Source organism: Galleria mellonella, unplaced genomic scaffold (assembly GCF_026898425.1).
Source record: "Galleria mellonella isolate WM207_F2 unplaced genomic scaffold, CSIRO_AGI_GalMel_v1 utg38, whole genome shotgun sequence".
NCBI classification, from domain to species: Eukaryota; Metazoa; Arthropoda; class Insecta; order Lepidoptera; family Pyralidae; genus Galleria; species Galleria mellonella.
Genome location: NW_026442090.1, coordinates 8084129 through 8099756, shown reverse-complemented (window position 1 = coordinate 8099756; position 15628 = coordinate 8084129). Strand labels below are relative to the sequence as shown.

At 33.8% G+C, this 15628-nt stretch overlaps 1 protein-coding gene across 7 annotated transcripts in view; it reads right to left on the bottom strand.

Annotated features, from left to right (window-relative positions):
- Positions 1-15628, bottom strand: part of LOC113522541 (uncharacterized) — a 77208-nt gene that overhangs the window by 5766 nt on the left and 55814 nt on the right. For 6 of the 7 annotated variants that reach the window (XM_052897938.1, XM_026908265.3, XM_026908261.3 and 3 more), the window contains 8 exons: positions 15447-15564; positions 12357-12439; positions 7415-7536; positions 3876-4087; positions 2746-3098; positions 2435-2566; positions 1949-2115; positions 1320-1469 (listed from right to left, as the gene is read on the bottom strand). In XM_052897938.1, the coding sequence (XP_052753898.1) occupies positions 1320-1469; positions 1949-2115; positions 2435-2566; positions 2746-3098; positions 3876-4087; positions 7415-7536; positions 12357-12439; positions 15447-15556 (1329 nt within the window). In that variant the 5' untranslated portion in view covers positions 15557-15564. The remainder of the gene's footprint in view (positions 1-1319; positions 1470-1948; positions 2116-2434; positions 2567-2745; positions 3099-3875; positions 4088-7414; positions 7537-12356; positions 12440-15446; positions 15565-15628) is intronic. The other variant, XM_026908263.3, reaches the window with a different exon arrangement.

The following is a 15628-nucleotide window of genomic DNA, read 5'->3' as shown; positions in this document are numbered from 1 at the left end:
TCGTTAGATAAGAACTAAGGTCCGGCGAGAAGAATAAATCTTTAGTTATTGTGCAAAAATATTCAAAACAACGTGGACAAGTAACATGCAAAAATAATATTCGCATTTACAATTTCCCACAACATGGTTTTAGAGGCCGATTCTATCAGCAAAATGTATGGATACACTTTAAAATAATGAAAGATTCGATTAAATGACAGAAATGACCGTATAATTGTTAATTTGCAGCTACGTCAACTAAAATATAAACCTATATTAAGAACCATTAAAATCGACCGATAAGAATAATTAACAAATAAATTCAGCCATTAACCTCAACGATAGGATGCTCACCAATCGTGCAAGTAATAATTGAATGCCAACAACGGCAACAGAACGGTAAATATGTAATGTTATACATAAATATAAAACACACTAGGTACACACTACAACACAACCACCTACATAGTACGCATGAGATCATCATCGCAAATTAATATTCAAACTATCGACACTTTATCATTCGTCACACGATTTACGCGAGGTATGAGAAAATCGATATAATTAGTGAAGTGTGAACTGTTCACGATTTAACTACACAGCGTGATGTTTTGCTCAATTATAATTATACACACACAATTAACATACGTTTTATATTGGTAACGTGAAACAAACAACCATTATGTTTTATTATATTACACACGTCTTTATTGTTTCTATGGGTAAATTGTTTAAAACATATACATGTGACATGTGAGGAATGGGAAATGAGATGATGAAGGCTAGACATACGGCAGGTGTAAGAACAATCATACCATAGACGTGTAAACTGAAAAACAATGTAAGTAGGTATATTAATTTTTTCAAGATTTCATATATTGCGACACAGTTTGACCAATCACCATGAAAATTGGCACATAATGTGTTACGTATTTCTTTAGGAATATGGTTAAAGTCATCGGCAATGAATTTTCTTATACCGCCATATAAACGCGGTTTTACAAGTAGATTTTGTTCCGCAAAAAATAACTACTTAATTCTTGATAAAATCAATATTAACTAGTCTACTATTTCTTATTATTCTACATTTTTATTTTAAAAAGAATAAACGCACTAAGTAGAACGAGGAAATGTGTATAGAAATAGATCTTTACAAAAATCAGTTTTACTCTACAAAGAAAAACAGCAGCGTTAATCGTTGCAAAATAAAAAAAAAGGATCATAATCTCATTTCATACACAAAAAGAAATAGACGAAAACCTAATTTGGAAGTCATTTAAATATATATAAGGAAAAACTCCTTGGAATTCCTTTGAGAAAATGAGGTTAGTCGGACTTACAGGGAAGGTGCCGCCGAGGTAGACGTCATGTGTGGGCGCACCGAGCATGGCTGGTAGCCGCTCCAACCGCCGCTCCGTGCCTGGCGTGAACACAGAGTCGCCGCTCGACCCTGAAGCAGCGCTTTCCTCCATACTTTTATTGTTGGCATTCTAGAAATGTGCCCAAAGTAAAAAAACTTTACTTTTTAACTGATTTAAAGTATTTTTGACAAACTCTTTTAACTTAGGATAGGCTAGTGTTTTTTTTTATCTAATAAATAAAAAAAGTTTAAAATTTAGGATATCAATTATATAATAATTATTTAAAATACTTGTACGTATATTTCATTCCATTATTTTATTATATTTTTTAATTAATTATTACACGGAATAAATCAATTCTCACAATATATAACTAAATCAATATAATACACGTGGCAAATTTCAAAACATCAACCTCAAGCGTATATCCTGTTATGTCTATGGTACTGCTCATGTCTATAGGCGAAGGTTACCACTTTAGATCAGGTGGGCCGTCAGCTTGTTTGCCATTCTAAGTTGCATAAAAAAATATACCTGTAAAGTTCTATCAAAAAGGAACAATACAAGCAATTGTGAATTAGATCATTAGGATGTCTTAAATACAATACCTTAGGAATGAACAATCCTAGTTTCCGGCCGTAAGCTTTAAGCCTAGCATTATTGATCATTTGTAGACCGTTTGCTTCGCGCGCACTTTCTGTCCGTTCAGGCGCGTCCGCGTTGGCTCGTGCGCCCGCTCCCGGCGTCGCCTCGTAATCGATACGGTTCTGACTGCCTGCAGACAATAACAATTATATTGTCAATATGATTCACCAAAGATGAACCTTTAGCGCTCAAAATAAACAGCATCATTTTAAAACGCACCCGAATTAAAATTACAAGAGGAAACCAGGTGTGAAGAACATTAGTTACAAAAGACAAAGCACTGCGACCCTATAAAAATTCATAGAACACATGATGAAGAAAGCAATGTAAGACTAGGTAAATCATTTCAACAAAAAGCTAACAATGATATAGCGACGGCGCCGTAAAACAAAATGGTGGCGAATGGTGATGGACGGACAAAGAGTGATGGTGACAGTGCGTGGACGCACCGGGAGTGGGTGGGCTGAGTCGGTCGCGGAGCGCTCGCAGCACGCGACGGACTCGCGCAGCCATACCTCCTCCTCCTCCTCCGGCCCCAGCTTCCGCCACAAGCGTCCTCCGTACCGTTGGCGATGCGGGCCCTTCAACAAATACCACCCTTACCGGCTGCCCGACACCGTGTTAGCACTATACCGAATCAAGCCTTATGTTTGGCTGTGACGCGCTTCTGTGCGTACAATAATGACCACCACCAAGTTACATCAGTGAGACAACAGTACAAAAGCAATTAGGTACGTCAAGAATTACGCAGGTAACTAACCTGATTCGGCGGCGAGCTCGGCAACGGCAGCACAAAACATCTCAAAATCGATGAAATCGGCGGCCGGAGGCAAGCAATGGTCTGCGACTTCGTGTTGCGCCCGCGTTATCTCCTTCAAGGCTTCAACGGCTTTCGTACGCGGCAATCGACTGTTCCTGCCGCCGGCCGCGTCATACACGCGCTTCAGTCGCAAGATAGTGTGACCTAACGAGTGTCGAGGGTGGGTCCTCGCACCTCGGAGTACTGTTCTGGCACATCGCAGTGCCGCAGGAATGTCCGTGAAGGCGGGCAGACCTCGCCGCTCCACTGCTTCTTGCAATGTCGCTCGCGCACGTGACAGCTCGACGTACTCACTATAAACATTCATACATATTCAATGATTATGATAAATTGTAAATTGCTTTACATTTTCGCAGGTGATGTCATCGTCACAAATACAGGTGCGGTCATGCAATATAATCCGTCGTATTGAATAGGATCGTTGTCGTGGATGTCAAAATGATACATTTGATGAACTAATTATTTCAAAGTACCATCGAAAGTAATCCGATATCATAACACAATATGGTTACATGTCAACAAATTATCTATCAGTATCAAATATCTGCAAAATATCGTTCGAATATTATTGCGTGTTTAAGCAATTGTATTGTAACTTAAACAAAAGAATTCCATACCATAAAATATAATTCAGCAAGATTCATTAATATCAAATTACTTTTATCACCATCCAATACAAAAAATATTTCAGTAAACAAAAAACGATCAGATTTCTCTAATCGGTTTTTGTTTACTAAAATATTTTTATTTCTAGCAATTTATTGTAACGTTTTAAATATATAAATAAAAATTATTCATGAATAAAAAAATAAAATAAAACGTCATCTTGAAATCCTTACACATTTATTAATGTGAAAATGAGAGTTTATCATATCTTAGCACCTTGCTTGGGCTAACTAACCAAATATATACAATGAAATTTGGCATGGACATAGGATACTTTCATTGGTCGCGTAATTAGTATATTAAGTATTCTACTGGTAAAGTTTTGCCTTTTAAACGTGATTAAGTAACAAACAAACATTCCAAAGTTTTTACAAACTTTCACATTTATAGTATTAAGCACTCACTGATCGCTTATGGTCTCGTTTCCAATCTGTTGATTGCGCGTGTAGGGACGCAATACAAGTAGCAGATCGCGCGGCGCGGCGGCTAGGTGAGCCGCCTCCACGCTGGCGGCCACCGCCCGCGTCTCACTGTCCAACACGAAGAGGAATGCCCGCGCGGCCGCCTTTGCTTTGTGCTCCACTTCAATCAACTCAGTCGACCAGTCGTCTACTTGCTGTTCAATAAATAAATAATATAATTATCTAATCATCACGGGTCAGGGTTTTGTCCCTAGATGTGCGTTACTTGGTTTCTCATGACACAGGGTTGTTATATTGATGTTAAGCCACTTAAGCTTGGGGGACCAGGTAATTGGTGTGATTGTGTGGCACTTATCTATTTGTCATTATAACAATATAAGACGACAATATTAACCTTCTATTACCACGCTTATATGAATTATTACACGATTATATTTTTACTAGCTTTTTGCTCGCTACTTCGTACGCGTTGATTTTAATTGTAGGAGAACCAATTAAATAAACTAATTCTAGATTATGTATCTAGATAAAACATGAACCAGATTTTTAGTAAGACCTTCTAAAGCACAACTCTGAAAACAGCATAGAATTTAGTGCAGTAATTTTTGCATGATGCCGAAACAAATATATAAAGACAGACAGACAAATTTTTTGAAAAATATTGTATTAGGCATTTATTATTTAGACACCTCTTTCTCTTTAGAGAGTCTTTAGTGAGTCAGTGGTCGCAGGTAGCTCAGTACTGTTCCTTATGGCAGTCTATGGGGGAGGCTTGTGTTCAGTAGAGGACAGATAACGGTTAAGACCCTTCGTATTATTTTTTTCTTAAATATCTCTCATATACAGACAGTGTTACAATTTTATTATTTTAGTACAATAGTTGCACAGTAAAATAGTAGAGACATTCTAGAAATTTTGTTTCTAGCAGTAGTGAGGTAGATCAATGATTATATTCCCATTTATACATAGTAAAACAAAGTACAGAAGACTAGTAGAGAAGAATATAGAATAAAGCGATTACTAAACAGCAGTCTTACGCAACGTATCTTATTAATAAAATTACATTTTACATACAATTTAAAGGAAGTCACATATCTTGCGATAAAATAATTGTGTTATCAAAATCCTTCATAAAAACGTGCCAAATTAAGAAATATTCTAATTTTGAATACGTTTCGTAGACACGTTCAATTTTAAGTAACTGCTATCCATATACGCCTTATCATTCGATTAAACATGAAATACTATGAAAACAATCAATTAGCGGGAATTACATAAAATTCACATTAAAACAATAATTGACATTACTTTCTGTATTTTTTTCTAATTCTTGTGTAATTGTATTATATTATCATAATGTTATATACAAAGAACGGGCGCTATTTTAAATAATGTAATGATGACCAAATCCGTTTCATTATTTCGCCTTCCAAACCAGCTAGAAGGAATGTTGTTATTAATATCAGCCTAGTATGAATATTAATGTATCAACCTACGCTATTATCTATGACAATATTTGGCGGTTGTCAGCTATATAATAAATTATCACAATGCAATACAAAAACATTAATTGTGATCGTGCGTTTTTTTTTAAATAAATGTAAAAAAGCTTACATTTTATATTTTTATCGACTTTGTAATGAAGCATTTTAAATCGATAGTATTTTTCGAGTACGTGATTTTAAAAAAATAACTTTCAATTGGATTTACTTCATTTATATTAATTTGCGGTTTTATTTGTAGAAACTAAATCTTAAAGTGTTTTATGTAGTATATTATGTATAGATTATACCATAATTTCCTTACTCGTAAAAATAAAACCTTTTACTAATCTATTTTAATTGTTACACTGTTTTGTCACTTTCTACCAAATTAGTAATTTAGCACCAAAGAAAGAAATAAAACAGTTCAATAGCTAAAATAGCTTTATAAGAGGTTTGAATTTTTTATAAGTGCTAAGGGAGTCAGTATATACAAAACTAAAAATAAGTTGTCGGCCTGCCTGATGGAAAATGACAGTGATAAACAAAAGTAACACCATGATAAAAATAAAATTAGGTACTGGTCAAACTGTGCCCTTTCGGAATCCCAATCCTTCCCGATGACTAATATTTTAAGCTTTAGTTAGTGATGGGTTCACATTTACCCTTCGAATCGCAACACAAAAAGACATTTGTTGCTACTACAGACAGAAATAGATAAGACCTAGATTAAGGTTCGTAATAATAAATTATATCTCCTAAGTATTTATTTACTTAAACTTTAATACACTTTGATAATGTAAGTGGCGGACTTAACACTGTATGGAATAACATAGAACCTTTAGAAAATAGATATCAATCTATCTAGTAAAGCTCCTATCTTAAAAGCACATCAACTGAGATTTGAGTTTCAAATGTGTTTTTAGGTTCAAGTGGCACGTGAACGCTGAGTTACGCTCATGTTAATACATTATTATAACTAATACATAAATATATTACTATAATAAATAAATATTATAATAATATATTATTATAACTATAAGCACACGCTTAAGATTGATCTTACACTTAACTTAAATTGATGAACACGGAGTCTAGCAAGTAATATAACGTCATAAATATTAGTCTATCTAGCTATAATAATTGATTTAATAGTGCAAAATTCAGGGAAGAAAGTAAGGTCACCAAAAATTTCCCACAGGAATCATTTTAACACAAAAAAGAATATGATATACTAATCTATTACATTATATACTTAGTTGATTTGTTGTGTACCGTAGCATAGAATTAGCGGTGACAAACATGAACAGTCGTAGATGTTATTGTTTGGACGACATGAATAGTACTAACAATGCGACATTATGAAGTAGATAGGTACTACTACAATGATTGACAACTAACCGCCCGTTCTACGCTACACGTGGCAGCAATAAATGACAAATACTAGCACGTTATTTGTAGTGTATTCACTATAGGTACTATGAATCAAAGTACTTAAATGTAAAAAGCAATAATTGTTTGCGCTTATGTATTTGAAAGAACCGGTTTGCTATAGGATTTATTTGTTTGCGTTTCCTTAAGATTTCTAGATACAAAAAGATAATTATGTTTATACCTATTAAGACGATTTCACACTTTTTGTGTCATTAAAACTAATAACAATACAGGTAAAACCTGTTGAAACAACAGTTATACACTTATCAGTTTAACTTGAATAGGTTTATAAGTAAATAAAAAACTTTAGTTTTTTTTTTCTCTGTTGGCTATACAGATGACGTATAGATAATATATGTATATAAAAACTACTATCTTAGTCATTTTAAAGGACACCATTCGTTCATGTTAATTATTTCCTCAAAACATTTTCATGTACCTAATTATGATTAAATACGACTTTCCTAAGAATCCTAAGCAATGCAATAAGGAAGGAAGTTGCCATGAATCAGAGGTTAATTCCTTGTTCCTTTAAGAACCTACACCGTACTGAAACGGATAGCCTAATTTAACTATATACCTAACTCTTTATAAAATATCACTTACCGGATTGAAGTATGTGATGCCCATAGTCTTCAGCATCGGAATAGCAATGTCCGATCTCCATGTAGTAGGATTGCAGGACCCTCCCAGGAACACCTCACATGGTGGAGGAGACGCCTCGCTGCCTGCGCAACACCACAAGTCAGCCAAAGACAATTTACATAATGCTTATTATAATTAATTCTATACATTGAAAATCTGACTTATAATAATGTTCTTTAATCTAATATTTATGGTTATAGTTATAGTATTTTGATATGTTAACATTAATCATTTTAATGGTTTTACGAAAATCCACATTTATATGTAATAAAATGATATATTATAGCCTCTAACTCTGTGTTGTTGTCGATATTTAACAGTTTTGTTCGACATAGTTGTAGATTATTGTGGAGAGCTAAGGTTTACATAAAGTTTAGTAAATAGAATAATCAATCATAAAATTATATTGTATATCGAATAAGTATATTGAATAAATTAATATATTAAAAAAATAGTGTACTACATTCTATCAAGATTCATAAATATAAACGTAGCATTAAGGATCAAATTGAACTGAAATTTTCAATAACTAAAAATGCACTCGAACCGGATAGCTGCGCAGGTTAGAATCTTATTGGATTGAGCTGTCAGCTGAAGATTAGGTTCTAAATTCTAGTAAATAGTATATTAAAAAATGTGCGTCAACTTGTTGAAGATGTTGAGATGAAGATGTGTGTGTTTTAGCACATAATTAGACAATATATTTGTAAATTCTCTTGATTATAGAATAGACTCAAAGTCATAGAAATTAATACCATTTATTTTATTATAATTAATTAATAAGGTAATTCGCACATTTATGAAATTATCGTACCTATATACCAAATATAATTAATTACTGACTATAATAGCGGTTTTACAATTAATAATATGGAAATTTACAAAGTAACAAAAAGATAAAATATTTCATACAGCGAAGCTCAAAGTACATGACAAATAGTTGACCCTATTCTAAGAGGCAATAGAGGCACGCAAAAGAAGTACTTTAATTGTTAACAATTGTACTGCGGTTAGACACGCAACAACGCGTGAGTTCAAACTGTTGGGAATGCTTGGAAAGTAATTGAACTGGACTATTTTGACATGATTTGAACACGATTCCCGCCATAATTAGAACTGACAAAAAATATGTACGTACAAATGAGGAACGTATTCATTCAAGTGGCACACGGTACATACGAATGAATATGCAAGTAGTACTCCATCTACAAGGTTGACATGAAAAAAGTAAGTGTTACTAATAGTAATGACTAATGGTATACCTTGGATTAGAAAGCATTACGATAACCTGCATGCACGTAGGTGGTACCGTTCGTTCAGCCAGCGGTACTCAACGTAAATGATTGATGGCTATCGATTGCGTGGGATATCATATGGCGGCAGTGCTTCTAACTACTTAAAACACCTACTTGTAGATTCATGATTGCCATACTCGGTTATAGACAACATATAGATAAATCATTAAGGTAATTTTTCAAACGATTGAAAAAATATATAATAAATCTTAAGAAAATCAAAATAAAAAACTGCAAGTGCTGAATAATGAAACTGACTGCATATGCGTGGAGAATCAAAGCAATAATATGTCACTCATTCACGTGGGAATCGTAGCCAACCAACACAGGAATCCAATTCGGGATTATCATCCAATGCCAAATCGAAAACGTAAACAGAGCAGTTGGTCAACAAACGCACTGACAATCCGCTTCCTCCGCACCAGCGCGTAGTGCAAACCAAACAAAATGTCCCTGAGTTGATACAACTTTTACGTAAATTTTACAACAATGTTTTTGTTGCTAAAATTGAGATTCGTTTAAACACCGTTTTAATAATTTACATAAGATATAAAACACAGTGGGCGTAGAATAAATTTACGTTATTTTATTATAGACAATAGTACTACACTTGAAAATTGGTAAGATGATGCGAAGTATTAGTAGTGCACTTTGTAGTTTGAAAACAAAATATTTACGAAGATTAGAGACGCACAGGGTACTAGCATTGTAGTTGGCGGCATGGTTAGCGATATGTGAAATCAAGCTGCGAACGTGCGTGCAGCCAGCGGACGCGGCTCTGCACGTTGTCCACGAGCGGACGGTCGACGGCCAACTGGCGCCCGCGGCACTCAACACTACACCCAAATACTAGTCGATTCCGCATTTTAAAATATTCTCTTATTTCTATGGCAATCCGAAACAAATAACCCTATGGTGTTCATATCGTGGCGCGATACCATCATGTTATAAATCAATAGATCCGTGACGACCGAATATTATTGCCATTAACGTATTCCTTGGATGATTTTAAATACTACTACCCACTTTGATTTATCGAATCGAATTTTAATGTACCTACATTCACAAAAGCCGTTTAGAACAATGCCCTAAATTCACAACAATATTATCAATCCACAAACTGTATAGGTACCACCTTTGTGACATTTATATTCAACAAATAAATTATTGGATTAATTGATTATAATTCGTATTGTCTAGAAGTCACATTAGTACTCACAATATAATACGAGTTCTTTAAATATTGTTATGTACAAATTATTATTATTGATGTTAGAATTTTCCGCGACTCGTTTAGGTAGGAAATGCTTCTACAGTTTTTCTATTGCAGCTGCATGGAGCAGGGCTGAAATAGAAAGCGAGCAATAGCTGCGTTGTCGTTACAATGTTATAAATAATTATAACGATGGATTTCTAGTTCTATCTTTAATACAATATGCTATGGACGTTACAAATAATGCGTCTTGACGCCCGTTACTAACCTTCAGCTAGCGAATTGCCATTCTCATAGCCATTTTATAAAAAAGTAAATAGGATTTTAAATGATAAAACATCAAGAAACAGAAATAGCGAATAAATATAGTAGTACTCATAATACTAGTACTTTAATAAAAATTAATAATATGAGTTCTACGAGCATTTGTCTCGTTCTATTTTCGTATCAATCGAACAAGGACAAATCATATGTGATGATCTTGTACGTTGTATCCACTATAACTACTATCGCAGGTACTTATTGTGCTCCATTTAGAGAAGTAATTGTTTTTATGTATTTTATGTTATTTGTATATATGAAAAATACTCTATGTACTCAAATTAATTAAGTACTTAAATCATTAGTTGACATCGATAATTCCGTGATTTTACTACAGTACTTTGATGTTATATTTTTAAGGAGTAAGAATATTAATTATGAATTGCATATTATTATTGTTATTTTAAAATATTAGTATTTAGACCAAATTGCTTCCAAATCACCTTATTATTTTACTGCTTACTATTTTACTATTTTAGTAATTACCTTATTATTTTATTGCGCTAATAGATGGACGCTATACATCAACGCCTTAATGTTTTAATTAATATAAAATATAGAATACGGACGTTGTAAAGGGGCAATAAATTATCAAATATTGAACATATGCCAATTGGACATACATTTCTGAAATCAACGCTAAATAACAACCAGTAATTCATCATTAGAGTTTAGAAAATAATACATAAGAATCTTCCGGGATATAAGGAAGTCAAATGCGACACCATTACTAGAATCGTTCTTTGTATTGTATTATGTATTATATTGTACGTAGTAATATATATATATATATATATATATATATATATATATATATATATATATATATATATATATATATATATATATATATATATATATATATATGTGTGTGTATTTATATTTGCGTAGTATAACTAGTATAATACGTTTAGTAATGTTTATTGTACGACACACAACGGCCGAAATAGTATAACCGCGTGGCATCGGACCAGACACTTCCGTACTCCGTTTATAGTTTGTGCGGAAGAAGCTGGAAGGACGCGATTAGTAATGTTTATTCTACCTTATACGATTTTGCGGAATCAAAAACGGAACTGTATATAATATTCTACAACATAATGCAAGCAACATCCAATGTAAACAAACACAGGTATTCCGTACCTGATCACGAATACCAAGAGCAAAGCATGCCTTTAATTATGAACGAGAGTTTTACTACTGGCATCATTCATAATTACTACAATATTATACAAGCATCTCTAAGATACTATGATACCTGTGTATACATACTCGTAACTATTATTACACGTTACTCAGATGGCTCAGATGCGCCGCGAGATTGACGTAAATCCAAGATGTTAGAGCGAGTGCAAAATTCAAACGATCAACAACTCTGTATATATGACCGGTATATGGGTCGAAGTTATGCCGTAAGTAGGTAGTAGTGAAACAATTAATATGTTCGTATAATTAATAATGATGATACGCTACTCTGTAATTTAATGTTCAGCGAGTACGCCCATCGTGCCGTGAATCGTGACAAATAACGTGATCATGAGTAAAGGCATACATCTTGGCAAAACAAGCTTTGATAAAAAAAATGGCTGTTTCGATCAATAGCTGGCTATAACCAGGTATGTAGGCGTTACACGAGGAAGCGTTTTATTGGCAACTCGACTAAAGACCCTATAGTATTTATGTAACATCCATCCATCAAATTTTATCATATACATCTAGGATCTATAATATAAATATTTATTATTCTATGTAAAATAGAATAGAATCTACAGGGGTGGGACACAGAGTACTACTAATGTCCTATAGTCCCAGACGAGGCGTGGGAGTTACACGAGCGACACTGAACTCAATATCTACAATAAATACTAAACAATTTATATTCCAACCACCTCGTAGCCACAGGGACTACCGCTGTGTATTTCTGGATTGGTACCGTGCGGAAAGTTTAGTCATGATTTGTTTGATCACGGTACGCAGTCTGTGATCGGCCTTCCGCAATATACGAAACTTCACCGCTACCTTCTACTAAAAATTAAAGGCCTTTAGAAGTGTGCTTTATAAATACGTTTCTTACCGTTGACGTGTTTACAAATGTTGTCTTTATCACGAAATTCTTTGTCCACATTCAGCACCGGTGACTCTGGTTTTGCCGAAGTCCTGCGAATGAAAACTGAAATTAGAAACAAAACACGAAACTATGAAACTGTGTCTAATGTCCAGATTTATTAGTCTTAGAGTGAGTAGGGACTGCCATCTAAAATATTGTTATTTCTATCTTAAATTGATCTTTATATATATGGGGGAGTAATTATGTGCAGCGCATTAAGCATAATTTTGTTCAAGATGTTGAAATTTCTAGACAACAACTTTTTGTTAAATAAGATGGATTATTTACTATCAGATTGTTTACCATTCCCAGTATTTCATCAAACCCGGGTAAGGACAAAATTAATATGAGACCAGGACAAGAATCTTTAAAAAAACATACAATTGTCGGTGATATAAAATTTTATTTAAATCGATTGATAAGCGGCCTTTACTGTTTTGTAGCGTTTGGTACTTAATTTTCTTCAGGACTCATGAAATCTCGGATACATTTTGTATGTCACTATCGTGATTCAGTGCATGACAAATATTTCATTGTATGGCATTCAAGGGTCAATGCACGCGTTGACGGTAGCGACTGCAGGAGCTCGACAGCCCTCGATTCAAGATCGGATAAACGGCGATTGCTCATTTTTAACGTCATCAATAAAATTAAACGGAGTCATTTTGAACTTAGTAGGTACCTACTTACTAGGTATAGAAGGTCATTATGCCATAAGTATTTAATTTTTTTATTCCTGCATATGAAGTATCAGTTAACGTTATAACGTCTCATAGAACATGAATCACATATTGTATAAAAGGAAGTCCCTAGAGTACGTCATGTCTGTCTGTGTGATTGTACCAGAAAGATCGAGAATAACTGAAATTGAATACGTATTGCTACTATTAAGTAATAGATATAATTCGTGTAAGGATGGTGGTGCAGTCAGACATCATGATTTTGAAGGACGCCGTAATGTTTCAAGAAGTACCTACTATTACGGTCTTAGTTCACGATTGCTCGTCAAAGAATGAAGTGACAATATTTCTTTAACCGACTGTTAAGGGTAATATTTTTCGAAAGTATGTACTTCTGTTTAGATTTTTGCTTCAGTCTGTAGATTAAACGACTTGATTGATTTTTATAAAAAGGATGTTGCTAGATTTGTTGACTATATGCCGTGCTAACAATTTAAAATAAATACAGCAGCTACCCATAAATTGTCATAATTATATTTTAGGAATTTTTGTCAAATTTACTTATTAAAATATGAAACATAAGAATTGATTTAAGGTAGGATTTGATCACAGTATACATACATTGATTAAGCTGGGAAGATGAACATTTATGATAGGTTTGTTCATAACGTATTAATTATTAACGCAATTAATTTTAATGTTGTAGCTTACATCAAAGATAGTTCTTGTTATGAAAAAAGCTTGCGGCATAATACTGTATTACCACTACATTTTGTTATTCTAATACCGATAAGTGTTATCAAAAGCCGTTCAAAAGTTATGGAATTTGGGATTAAAGTATATAATTTTACTTACATAGAAACCTTTTCATTGAGAGGAAGAAATTATTAATAATGGGGTTCTAACAATAACCTATCAGGTCGACCTCCATGCGGTTCCCCCTAGAATCCATCTTGGGTAACTGTTTATGAACTCGCCACTATAGGCCAACTGACCTGTTTCATTCTCACCTATCATCTCCCACTGGTGCCCCGTCAGAGTATACCGATAGCATAGGGTGTGTATCACCCTATTAAAACTTTTACATTTATAAAGGATTATACATACCTACATACTTAATCAATACGTACCTATATTTCATGATAAGAAAATAATTTGTTCTTTGGACGTCTCGAACTATGAGTAATCAGTTATGTATGACATAACACGTCCTACATAATTGAAATTGTCAAAGATATATAGATTAAAACAAAATATTTTAATATTATCTAATATATATATCTAATAGAGGAATAAACGTTTTTCATAGTGCTTATAAATTGGTTGTTATGCATTTGTATCAGCTTTTCACGACCAGGAGATAAAGTTTAATTGTATTTGATCAATTTATTGTGCAGTGTCCTTTAATTAATCAACCTCGCTGTGAAGTGGATAATCGTTAGTGTAACTCAAGGTCGACTGTGAACGAGCATAGGTAATTTCAAGCATTAAGAAATGTTTTATAGGCTAAAATAATCACCTGTGACCACTGTGACGTTCACAGATGATTATTTTACTGAACTAGATGTTATCTTACGGAAGTCCATATCATTGGCCATTTGATTAGAATTATTTTGTTTAATTCCGCTACAATTAGTATGCGTGTGACTACCAACACTCGAAGATTGACGTCCACTAGTACTACCAGAAGATTAAAGTTGAAATTTTGAGATTGATGGCTAATATAAAAAGTTGTGGAACTTCTGGAAGTAATAGTGGTAGTCAATCTTCGAGCGTTGGCAGTCACATAGATACTAATGGTAGCAGAATGAGATAAAATTATTCTAATCAAATAACCACAGATGATGGCCTCACTATAATCGATAAAATATCCGTGACGAAGATTTTAGGGCTATATGAAACGAAAGACACAATACACGTATACAAAGTGATAAATAAATATTTAAACGTAGACATAGGTTTAAGTATATGGCGCAACTGTATACCAATTCAAATCAAATTTGAATCAATAAAGCCAAATTGACTCCCACGAAATTTAATTAGGACTTTTTACAAAAAAATCTATAGAATAACTCATGACTATAAATGACAGTTACCTTTAAAGCCTAATGTTACCGCGTTTGCGTTGATTTTAAATATTCAAAATGCTTATTTACAGGGTTATTATCATACTAACCAATACTGCTTTGTATTTAGAGTATGTGAGAATGATATCAAAATCAAGTTAGTATGGAAAGTTCAAAGCCTTTTATCGTATTTCGACATAATTTACTTTGGAACAAGTGTTCAGTTTCACTGGCAGCACTTCTATAAAAAGATGTAAATGGATTCGATTTCATACTGTACAAATTGTGAAGGTGGACTGGCTAATACTTACTGTCTCGCCTGCTTGGAACAACGGCGCAACTCTGCAGCGAAGATACAGAACTCTCCAAATGTGAGCGTCAGCGATTTTCGCCGCGCGCACTGTCTTGCGCATACCAACATTTCGAACACTAAAACAATGTAAATGTAACGGTCATTAATTGTCTGCCGAGTCGTAATAAATATTTATTTAAT